This window comes from Acyrthosiphon pisum, chromosome X, assembly GCF_005508785.2.
Source record: "Acyrthosiphon pisum isolate AL4f chromosome X, pea_aphid_22Mar2018_4r6ur, whole genome shotgun sequence".
Taxonomy (NCBI): Eukaryota; Metazoa; Arthropoda; class Insecta; order Hemiptera; family Aphididae; genus Acyrthosiphon; species Acyrthosiphon pisum.
The window spans coordinates 82,355,708-82,367,676 of NC_042493.1; the positions used below are offsets into that span (position 1 = coordinate 82,355,708).

General features: G+C 25.9%; 1 protein-coding gene across 6 annotated transcripts in view; it reads right to left on the reverse strand.

Annotated features, from left to right (window-relative positions):
- The window catches only part of LOC100166119 (twitchin), an 81,414-nt gene that overhangs the window by 54,513 nt on the left and 14,932 nt on the right, over nucleotides 1-11,969 (reverse strand). For 4 of the 6 annotated variants that reach the window (XM_008184330.3, XM_008184327.3, XM_008184325.3 and 1 more), the window contains exons 8-30: nucleotides 10,306-10,607; nucleotides 9,832-10,052; nucleotides 9,418-9,729; nucleotides 9,207-9,297; nucleotides 8,967-9,139; nucleotides 8,722-8,895; nucleotides 6,669-6,748; nucleotides 6,425-6,591; nucleotides 6,320-6,348; nucleotides 6,163-6,222; nucleotides 5,999-6,067; nucleotides 4,902-4,970; nucleotides 4,756-4,833; nucleotides 4,101-4,160; nucleotides 3,786-3,857; nucleotides 3,485-3,544; nucleotides 3,200-3,247; nucleotides 2,978-3,037; nucleotides 2,541-2,600; nucleotides 2,302-2,361; nucleotides 1,498-1,590; nucleotides 1,319-1,408; nucleotides 1,192-1,260 (exon numbers count right to left, since the gene is read on the reverse strand). In XM_008184330.3, the coding sequence (XP_008182552.1) occupies nucleotides 1,192-1,260; nucleotides 1,319-1,408; nucleotides 1,498-1,590; nucleotides 2,302-2,361; nucleotides 2,541-2,600; nucleotides 2,978-3,037; nucleotides 3,200-3,247; nucleotides 3,485-3,544; nucleotides 3,786-3,857; nucleotides 4,101-4,160; nucleotides 4,756-4,833; nucleotides 4,902-4,970; nucleotides 5,999-6,067; nucleotides 6,163-6,222; nucleotides 6,320-6,348; nucleotides 6,425-6,591; nucleotides 6,669-6,748; nucleotides 8,722-8,895; nucleotides 8,967-9,139; nucleotides 9,207-9,297; nucleotides 9,418-9,729; nucleotides 9,832-10,052; nucleotides 10,306-10,607 (2,497 nt within the window). The remainder of the gene's footprint in view (nucleotides 1-1,191; nucleotides 1,261-1,318; nucleotides 1,409-1,497; nucleotides 1,591-2,301; nucleotides 2,362-2,540; nucleotides 2,601-2,977; nucleotides 3,038-3,199; nucleotides 3,248-3,484; nucleotides 3,545-3,785; nucleotides 3,858-4,100; nucleotides 4,161-4,755; nucleotides 4,834-4,901; nucleotides 4,971-5,998; nucleotides 6,068-6,162; nucleotides 6,223-6,319; nucleotides 6,349-6,424; nucleotides 6,592-6,668; nucleotides 6,749-8,721; nucleotides 8,896-8,966; nucleotides 9,140-9,206; nucleotides 9,298-9,417; nucleotides 9,730-9,831; nucleotides 10,053-10,305; nucleotides 10,608-11,969) is intronic. The other 2 variants (XM_008184337.3, XM_016803945.2) reach the window with 1 other exon arrangement.

The window sequence follows — 11,969 nt, forward strand, 5'->3', positions numbered from 1 at the left end:
TGTAAAAGACCGTAATTTGGGTGTCAATGTGTTTATAGTTTTTATATTGATTAAACATGGACTACAATTATGGGGTGCGGCAAAAAAATCAAATATTAATAGAATCCAATCATTCCAAAATATTTCGCTCCGACGATTGTCCAATGCTCCCCCCTATATCTCTAATCTAGCCCTTCATAACGATCTCTGTATGAGAACAATAGAAGCGGAAGCACGCATTTTCTATACACGTTTCCATAAACGACTTCAAACCCATACAAATCCTCTTATAAAAGACCTCTCTATCCTTACACTCCCAGGAAACCCTAACCGTAGGTTAAAAAGAAAGTGGTGCCGTGACCTGTTACAAAACTTTAATGTCTAACTCTCTGAATAATAATAATATAAACAATTAAAAAAAAAAAAAAAAAAAAATTATCATTTGCCAAGAACTACTAATGGGTGGCTGCTTATTCCAAACAATCATGTTCTACTACTCTTATCATATAAACTTATTGTGCTTCAAATAGTATAGATTGTTTATGCCAAATAAAAAATAAAAAAAAAAAAAAAAATATTGATTAAATAAATATTTTATTAACTTTGATTTTTCTCATGTCTCTTATATTATACCGAGATTGGGAAATTCAAACTAGGTACCTATTTATATTTATTCAAATATGTATATTATTAGAAAAAATAATGGAGTGCGTTCCACAGTTTTTAAACGAGCAATTTAGTCAATTTATTGTGCAAACCAATCATCGAGTTACAAATGTCTAAACTATTTCAGATTTTAATGTGAAACGTATGGCAGTAAGAAATAAATACGGTAAATAATAAAATGGAATATGATTAATGTGAATAATGAAGATAATCCTATATTCTAGGTAAATAGGTTAATTTAAATCATATTCACTGATATTCCCCGTCGCAATGAAAAAGCTATGTTGATTTAAGTACTGTCGATCCAACCCCTGACTCTGTTCACAAGCTCGCAATTGCTCGGAAAACGTAAACCTACGTCTCAATTTTCTTCCAATCGTTATAGTGTGTGATTTTCAGTACATATATGAACGAATCAAGATTTAGTGAAACTCGCTGGTGTTTATTTATTTGACCATTCGCATAATGATACCGAAATTTCAGGTATTTAAAATTGTAGTCAAGTATAAAATGTATATAACACTTTAACTCGCAGAATGAACTTACTTTTACTGATGGTCGTCGTTTAACATCAGTTTTGTTGTCTTCAACTGTTTCCAACGAATCGCTGGTTTTCTAAATACATAATATAAAAACTATTGACTACTGAATAACATTTATTTACAAAACATACTTTTATCGAAGAACCTCTCCTTTTTATGGGACTATCCTGAATAGTTTTTCCAGGTGGGGATGTATAACCATTATTATCTTCAGTTTCCATCTTTTAACAAATAGGTATTGTATATTACAGGCATGCGATTTGTATGTACAGTCTGATATATGAATTATATCATAATAATGTATCCTTACTTTTAATGTTGGTGGCTTTTGTTTTTCTTCGACTATTTCTTGAACCACTTGAGTTTCAATATGATTATTAATTTTATTTTCGTCATCGGTTTTCTGAATAATAATATGAACTTATAATTTATATTTATATATGATAAAAGTACCTAACATTTTAAACTTTAGTTTTATTCTATCTTTTTTATTACATATTTTAAATTTTTAAATTTTTTATATAAATATTCAGTTACAGTTGGCGATAAAAATTTAAATAAACAATAGAGAATTTTTGAAAAATATTATTTTGTAATATATGTACCTTAGTTAAATGTATTTGACAAAACTAATATTTTGTAATTTATCTCGAGAATTTTCATTACATATATTTTACCTACAAAACTGTTGAACATCAAATTTAAAATAAAAATTACATTAAACAAGTTCGACTCATGGTATTATTATAACGATCGCATTAAAAATGTATAATCTGTATATATTTTTTTTATGTTGACTTTTTAAGTAAAATAATCAATTAATTATTTAATTATTTATCATATTATATTAAGTTAAAAAATGTCCAATGCGATGTTATATATTCTTTTAATTTATTATCAATTGTTTCTGATTAATACGCGAGTATCTAATTGTTAAACGTACCGTTAATATTTCATTTTATTTAAATAAGGTACATAATATTGACTAAAATCATAGCAAGAAATGTTTTTTTGTGTACTGCTACAGCATGTACATTGTTCATTGAAGTTATTTCATGAAAGTAATTAATAGAAAAACTGAAAATAATACTTGTAACATCTAAGTAATAATTACTTTAATTGATCGAGGGGATTCAATTACTTTTTCTTCATCAGACGAATTATCATTTTCACTCTAAATAAAACACGCAAAGCACAAAAAAATAAAAATAAAACTCAATCCTATAAACTCTAAACTGTAAATAAAAGTATATACATCTAATATTGGTACGCAACTAAACAAATTACTTTAGTTATTACACAAGGAACAAAATAACTGTACATTGCTTGTCAAAAACCTACATGCATACATACTTTTAATAATACTTTCGTAAAGTCCATAGCTTTAACTGCTGGTTTTTCGATTGGAGCTTTCTAAACAAATTAAAAACAATACATTTTGCCGATGTTTAAATATAAAAGTCATAAAAAATTAACAAAACAGAAAGATCTGAGTATCAGAAACTCGAATTCCGCCAATTTATTTTGATCACGACAGTGTTTATATATTCAGTATTAAATTTGAAAAATAAAAATATATTAATAAGGTTTTTATAGAACCTAATAAAAATTTAAATTATATAAATATATATATATATTTTTAAAGGTTTGCCATTTACCGACCATACGATATTAAGATGTGTATGGATTTAATGATGCAACAAAGACAAAACTATACCTACCTACTTAAATAAAAACCATATTTTTATTATACACTATAATATTAAATTAATAATTTTACTAATGCATACTTTTAACAATGGTTTCTTAATTCCCTCATCTTTAACTTCTGTCTTTTCAATAGTTGATTTCTAAAAAAATTAAATTATGATTAGGCATTTTAAAAATATTTTCAACTAGAAACTAAATAAAAAAGTTGAGTAGGAATGGTAGCTTGTCTAATTTTTTACTGCTAACTTTTCAACAAAATGTGGTTTTTATTATGCATCAATAAATATTCAGTAGGTACATACTTTTATCAATGGTTTCTTGATTTCCTCATCTTTAACTTCAGAAGTTTTCTATACAAATTAAAATGACATATTTAAGTTTAAACATACAAATTTAAATTTAAAAAACATAAAAGATAAAACAACTGAGGAAATTTAAAATTAAATATATGATGTAAGTACTATAAATATAATTAATAAACTTACATCATATTAAGGTAAATAAAGTACACATATTATTAAATGTATAGGTGCCCATACTAAGTAAGTAACAACCTTTATTAATTTATTATTTATGAAAATACATACTTTTGTCAATGTTTTCTTAGTTTCCTCATTTTTAACTTCAGTTTTCTCATCGGACAATTTCTATACAAATAATAACAAGATTTATAAAATATATTAATGATATTTTCAAATGTTTAGTTAAAAAAAAAAAAACCAAATGAAAGTATTGGATATTAGGACATCCATCCATTTTGCTTTAATTACTTTATCAAACATCGTTGTCGTATCATAGAATGTAATTAAAACATTAAACAAATTCGTTATTATTTCAAAAATAACTTAACACGTAATTTTACATTATTTTTTAATAATTTATACATACTTTTACCGATGGTTTCTTAATTTTTTCGTCTTTGACTTCATCTTTAACTTCTACTTTTTCGTCTAAAGTTTTCTATACAATTATAAACAGTTTTATTAAATTTTTTAAAAAAATATATTATATTCAAATTTTTAACATGAAATTAAATAAACATGGACAATACAGATAGATTAAGCAATGGGACATACTTTTTGCTCCAATCACAATTACAAAAGACTTTAACATTTAATAAATATTTTTATACTCTAAATAAACATCATTTTACAACTAAATAGTAAATATTGGTCGTACATTATTTTAATAATTTATGCATACTTTTATCAATGGTTTCTTAATTTCCTCATCTTTAACTTCAGTTTTTTCATTAGAAGAATTCTAAAAAAAAATATTTTATTCATATATTTTGATAATGCATCACATTAAACTTCAAAAGTTCAAAAAATCAGACACTGTGAAGCAAAATAGTTGTTGAAACCTCGAATATTTTCGATATTTTTCATATAACAATGCAAGAATGGTAGGTATTGTATAATAATATATTTAATAATATATATTAATAATTGAAGAAAATGTCAGTCTTTATTATGAAATCTTAATTTTTCGTTAGAAAAAAACTAGTTATAGCTTCTTCCTCAGGTTATATACTAGATTACATACAGTTAGATACCTACATCTCAACTATTATTATTATGAATTAATTCCAATTATAATCACAATTTAACTTTGAACATTAGGTACAATAGGTATTTAAAGGTAAGTATATAAAATATATAATTAATTTTAATTCTTATTGCAGTGTTTTTTTTTTTTTTTATTAATTGTGATAAATTAATGTAATTTATATTGTGCCGCCCGTTTTAATATAAATCGATATATTTTGATATTTACTGTAATAATGAAAATTTGATTGTGTGTATGTTATAGAGGAATTTATTGACTAACTTAGTATTCTCAGTTTAAAAATTATTACCTTCAATATTGAAGATCTTCTTTTTTCTTGATCTTTTTGCTCTTCTACTGTAGTAGTTGTAGTGCTCTCTGATGATTTCTAAAATATTGAATCATTTAGTAGAATTGTAATCTATTAATTGTATCATATAATTTTAAATGAATTACTTTTAATATAGATGATCTCCTTTTTACTTCAGGTTGTCCATCTTCCTTTTGCTCACTTTCATTAGTGGTCTATACAAAGTACATTTATTCAATCATAATATTATTATTTAAAAATATTTGAAACATATTGCAAAATATAAACCATCACTAAATTATATTTTAAGGCCTACTGTTTTAATTAATATAAATATTATGCGTACAATTTAAACGATAAATAAATTTAACAAATAAGCATTTTAGATATATAGAACGATAATTATAATGTGAAATTTAATGTGTAAAATATAGATCATAGGATATTATAATGAATTGTGATAGTTCAATTATTTATTGTTTGATTATTAAATTTTTACGGAATATAAACAACAAAGGGAGCTACAATTAAAAATTGTATGACCTTCAATAAAAATGTAAAATGTACGCAAGTATATCGAAAAATGTATTTAATAAAAAAACAATTAGTTTCAGCTATCTTACTAACGTAATTTTTTAAAAAGGTATTTTCGTTTTACATTGCTTCTAATCTTCTATATAAATAACAGGTTGAAAAATACCGAATAAATTAATCCAAGTGAACACAATTATCATAAGTTTTTTTATATTCTAACTGTAAGAATTCTGTGCAATATTTTTGTTAAATGGTTATTCTAAACTTATAAACGATGTTTCAATTTGAAAACATTATGGTATAAAAAATATGAATACAATTAACACATTGTTATAAGATCAACAATTTATTTATTTAGATCTAAATATAAGAACATTTATTGTGAATCACTTTTTTTCTTATACCACAATGGTAAGTTTTGGACAAATATAACAATACAAATACGTGAGCAGTGGTATATCCAGAGGGGGGGTATTTCGGTGTTGTAATTCTCCCCACCCTACACCCATTCGAGAGTATTATGAAAAAAATCTATATTATAAGTGCTCCAAGTATTTAAAAAATATGTTATCATATGGTTCTATTTTATATTTGATGATATTATTAGTTTGACAACTTCAATGGAGAGTGGGCCAGTGGGGTTAAAATTTAATATTATAAATTATAATATTATACTCTATAGTTGTCCAGTAAAATGTTAATTTCTTACCTTAAGTATTGAAGATTTTCGTTTTACTTCTGGTGGAGCATTCTCGTTAGTTTCGGTCTCCGTAGTCTTCTAATTAAAATAAAGCGTAGATTTCAGATAGATCATAAATTGCACGATACACAATAGTAATTAGTAAATAATATGTTTTGTAATTTAATTTATACCTTTGTTGTTATTGAGGATTTTCGTTTTACAGTTTTTTCTTTTGTTTCTTTAACTTCCTCCTGAAATGTATTATATTTTGTTTACAATTTCTTATACTAATGACTTTAAACACTTTTAAAAATAATATTATTTTCCTAATCTTATCATATATCTTACCTCTTCTTTCTCATCAACTTCCATTTTTTCTATTTTAAAGACAAACAAAATTACCATTATATTTAGTACTTTTATATACCTACTAATGGATATTATTACACTCACCGAGAATGTTAAGTTCTGCCGATGATTCATCACTGCCAGCAGAATTTTTAAACACAACCTTATAGGTACCGCTGTGTGATATTTTAGTTTTTGTGATTATTAAACTTGCACGTTTTCCATCAAATTTAATAATTGTTTCTGATGTTTCCGTAATTTGTGTTGTGTTTCTAAATAATTTATTTTATGAATAATTCGTAATTTTTCATAAAGATTTAACATTTTTACTTAATATTTAATTTCTTACCTGTACCATATGACTGTGACTTGCTTATCAATTTTGGATAAACTAGAAACGAATTCTATTCGTTCACCTTCATTAGCACGCTATAATAATAAAATATTACACTTAAATATGTTATTAACCTTACCAAATAAATATAGGTAATACATAAACATTTATTTTATATATTATGTTACTTAAAAAATATATAACTCTAAAAATATTATGTTACTTAAAAAATACTCACTAAGTTTTATTAATCACCAATTCTTAACATCTTTTCGAGGATGATGTTATATTATAAATTTGAGTATATTTTGAATCGCATAAAAAAAACTGGCACATGAAGCATTAATACATTTTTTAAACTTGCAAATTACAAAATAAAATAAAGCAAAATAAATTAGAATTATTTGCATTGTAACATGATTAATTAAATAACCACCTACAAAAAGCAAATTATTAACAAAAAATAAAACATAATATAATACAATTATGTACATTGTACAATACATCCATTTGGTAATATTTTGATCACATTTTTGTCAAAATTCAAATTGAATTTTTTCATTTTCTATATTTTATATTTATTGTGCGATAGATGTAGGTAACTACATACAACATACGAGTAGGTACCTATGTAATATACATGTTTAAATATGTTAGTTATAAGTGTATAACTTATAAATGATATAATAGTCGATAGTCGTATGTAGTTATGAAGTATATAATTTTAAATTGATTTATAATTGATTTTAAAAAGTGTTTAGATCAATTTCAAGCCATTTATACGACGGACCGTTTTATACTGGTTTACGGTATACTATTTGGTTTATAAGTTAATAACAGCAATATATTATAATATACTTAATATTATAAAAATGTATAATAGGTATAATATGAAAGTGACTTCTCGGGGTGGTTTTTTTGGTAATGTGGGTTGTGGATTGCTTTAAATTAATAGTTGTTTTGGATATTAACTAAATGCGTTTTAATTTTTGCACAATATCATCGAACCATTTTATTATATTTTGGCTGCAATTAAACATATTTTAATTAGATACAATAAATTGTTTTGATTTTAAAATGTCACGTGAAAATAATAATTAAAATTGATCTTTACAAATAAACTGAAGTTTAATTTCACTAAAAAATACAAAATAATAATTTATTGAAAAAGCATGGAAAACGATGACTTAGATAGTCATAGATATTCTACTCCTGCCGAATTTAAGGAAAAGGTACGGAAAGATGTACAGTATATCAGGAAAGTTCCCAATAAAGATAATGAATTTAAAACGAAAATGTGGGAAGATGAGCTAGAGAAGGAACAAAATAAAAACCTAGAAGTCAATGATTGGTCAATGCACGATGGTCAGTATCCTCGATTGGGACCAATAATATTTAACAATAATAATAAAGAAAAAGACCCATCAAATGAAGATATGACTGAAAAAACATAATAATATATTGAATCAAATCGATTAGTAACAATAAAACACTTGCACATGGTACGCAATTTTGTGTAACTACTTGATAGAATGTTATACTTCAATAATTATCATATTTACTAATTACATAATAGTAAAAAAAAAATTATTAAGAATATACCGTCCGCGAAAACTGGATACACTCAATAACTCAGTTACCTACATTACTCAGAACCGTATACATTTTAAAATTGTGTCTGCGGGAGATTGATGATATAATAGTCTAGTTCCACGTTCCGCAAACAGAATTAAAAAATATGTTTAGACTTCCTATAGGGTACTGAGTAATATGGGTAATTTAATTATACAGTATTACAGTCTACCCTGTTTTCGCGGACACACGGTATAGGTATACATATATGTCTAAAACATGAATACCTTTATAAAATTAATTTATAACACAATGTTTACCTGATCATTTCGAAAAAATATTCTTCTCTATAGAATCACTTTAATAAAAAAATGTAACTATTTTAAGAATATGTACCTATACATGATTATACTTTATAAGTTCCATTTGTTAGTTTAATTAGTATTGAAAATGAAAAAAAAATCACACGAACACTACGTTTATCCTTAGTACTCACGATTGATTTTAGTTTCTCATCAATAGATGGTTTTTCTACTTTTTCTTCTGCAACTTCTTTTACTTCGATAGGACTTGATACTACTTCACCTTTTTCGTTTTTAGCAATTAAATTGTAAATACCCTTGTCGTTGGAAGTTGCATTTTTCACTTCTAATTTTACCACATACTCTCCCTAAAAGAACAATACAGCTTGGTACACGTTTCGAATTACTAATTATATTATTATAATAATAAAATTGTTACATCATTAACGCGTTCGATTTTCGTTTGTCTTGTAACGTTGTCTTTGATCACAGTGTTGTCTTTTTTCCATATGCACTGGGGTTCGAAAATGGACTGGATGCGACACTCAATGACAACGTTTTTAGTTCTTGATATTGTGACAACACGTGGGACTTCTTTGATCACCGGTATTACTGTAATCACGGATAGATATAAAAGTTAATAATTTATATTTAATGGGGATGTGTTTTTTATATTTACTTTCAATATTGAGTGTCAGATTTGCATTCAGTTCACCATTCCCGTTTTTTATACTGCATTTATACAACCCCGTGTCATCTTTACCTGGGTTCTAAAAATGTTATATTCAAAATTAATTAGTAATTGGTCATACCGTGTATATTATGATAATACAGAAATGTATTTGCAATTACTTGCAGTCTGCAGATTTACAATTAATTATAAATAATACCTTCAATTCCAGGCATATGTAGTAAGAATCGCCTTTTTCCTCGACTCTCCAAGAAAGTTTGGAAGTTTGGACCAATATCTTACCATCAAGGTACCAGACCACTTCTGGTTTGGGACTTGCCTTCACAGTGCAATCCATCACAACTAGTTTACCGTTGTTTTTGGACTGTATTCTTGGTTTAATTAAGAATGTAGGAGGCTCGCCTTCTGGTTCAGGATCAGTTTCGATGTTTAGATTTAAGTTCGCATTGCTCTCACCGTGTTCGTTTTGCACGTGACATCTATATGTGCCACTGTCCGGACCAATCGGGTCCTATAATTAAATATTATTATTATTATTATTATTCTCCCTAATCGCATAATCTTTACATTAATAGACAATAGTATTATACCAATAGTAAAACATAAATATTACCTGTATCAATAACAGTATTTCGTACGTATTTTCTTGTCCGGTAACTTTCATAGAAATTTTTGACGTCTCCGTGACAAGCTTCGTACCTTTATACCACGTGACCTCTGGCTTAGGATTAGCTGTGCAATTGCACCGGAGTGTAATTAGTGTGCCAGATTCGTTTGGAATTATTCGAGGTTTCTCGATAAACGATGGTGCAAATCCAGAACTACTATCACCACCTGAAATCAAAATGGGATTTTTTCATTTAAATATTTCACAATATTTATGTATCTTAAAAATTAAAAATATACATATGTATGTATATAAATATATTTATTAATATTAATACCCACACCTTAATTTTATATGTTACAAAATTATTATTATTCACATTAATTTATTACTGGTATTTAACATGCGCGGTTGTAATGGAAGTATAGGGTACAATTGTGTACAAGGTTGTATTATATTAATATTTTTGTTTGGGTATACCTTGGAAATTCAATGATATGTTTGCATTGCTTTCACCAAATATATTACAAGCATTACAACGATAATTTCCACCATCTTCTTTGGTGGGATTTGTGATTTCTAATCTAAGTAAATACATGTCTTTTCCAGTTGTCTTTTTGGACATTCTAATCCGTCCTGTATCTAATATGAGTTTAGATGCTTGATACCAGTTTATTTCTGGCATAGGATTAGCTTCCAGCTCACACTCCATAACCAAAACATCCCCCTCTTGGTGTATCACTGGCTTCTTAGGAAACCTGGGTTGCTTTCCTTCTGGTATTCTAAAAATATAAAACCGATGAAAAATATGTTAAATATTTATTTAATAAGCCTTATACGTTTGTATACTTTATAATATACAATAAAGAAAATTGTTTAATAAACATAATGGTGGAAATAATTTCTTACTTATTTGATTAAAAACAGAAAATTAAATATAAAATAAAACATCATCAAGTGTTGCCAAAACACTAATATTTTACACATATATATTTTTCCAACAGTTATAGGCGCGAATAGCGTCGGACTGAAAGCTAAGCCCCCCCCCCCCTAAAAAACCTGATCATTTTACGCCACATTGGAATATATGAAAAAATTCAAACACAATTAATGCCTATTTCAGCGGTTATTAATTGCCTATTCAATTGGACATAATATTTATATACTATGATCTATAAATACATTTTTTGAGCGTTATAGTAATTATTTATGCCCTTCGTTGACTGTGGTCTTAAAGTTTGACAATTAGGAATTTTTATTGGGGATAGTTACCTACTACCAAAATGAAAAAATATTTTTTGTCATGTTGAGTACCTATTACAATTTAAACGTGTTGCCTTAATACCAATCTTTTGGAAAGTTTAAATATGGAACAATAACAAGAAGATGTGAACAGAAATTGGAAATAATTGACACTTATCATATGCATAAATTTTCATTATTATTATTTTGCAAGGACAATAATTTTCGTAGCCAACGAATGATTTTGAAAACAACATGAAATTTTAAGGCTGACTGAAGCCTACAAAAATATGCACAAATCATACTGATAATAATTTATTAATTTACGATTAGGCATTTGATATGGACTAAAATTGAGTACCTTAAATAAGCTTATAATATGATTTTGTTTTGAAACATAAACCAATATTATGTTGTTATTTTTATTTTTAATCGTAAATAAATTTTGAATATATGAATATACTTAAGATAATTTGAATGATATTTTATGTTTTTGTAAGATATTTCCAACATTCCTGATTACCTACAATACAGTTGAAATCTTGATTCGTAAAATATATACAGGAAATTTAATGACTATAGAGAATGATACACTATATATCTATAGCATCACTATATATTTATTATCAATAAAACAAACATTTTATAATTTTTAAATTGTATTTTGTACGTAATTTAAATACAATTATTTACTCTACATTTTGACTTGTATTATGTAGGACGTAGCACGTAGGTATGTTATATAGGTTCATAAAAAAAAAATAAAAAAATAATTTTTTAAAAACATGCTTTTAAAACAATTTCTTAATGGAACTTCAAGCTTATCAAGATATTACTAAAAGTGTTTCTAAAATGTATTTGTTGCAAAATGTTTAAAACTTATGAATTACAAAAAACGAAAA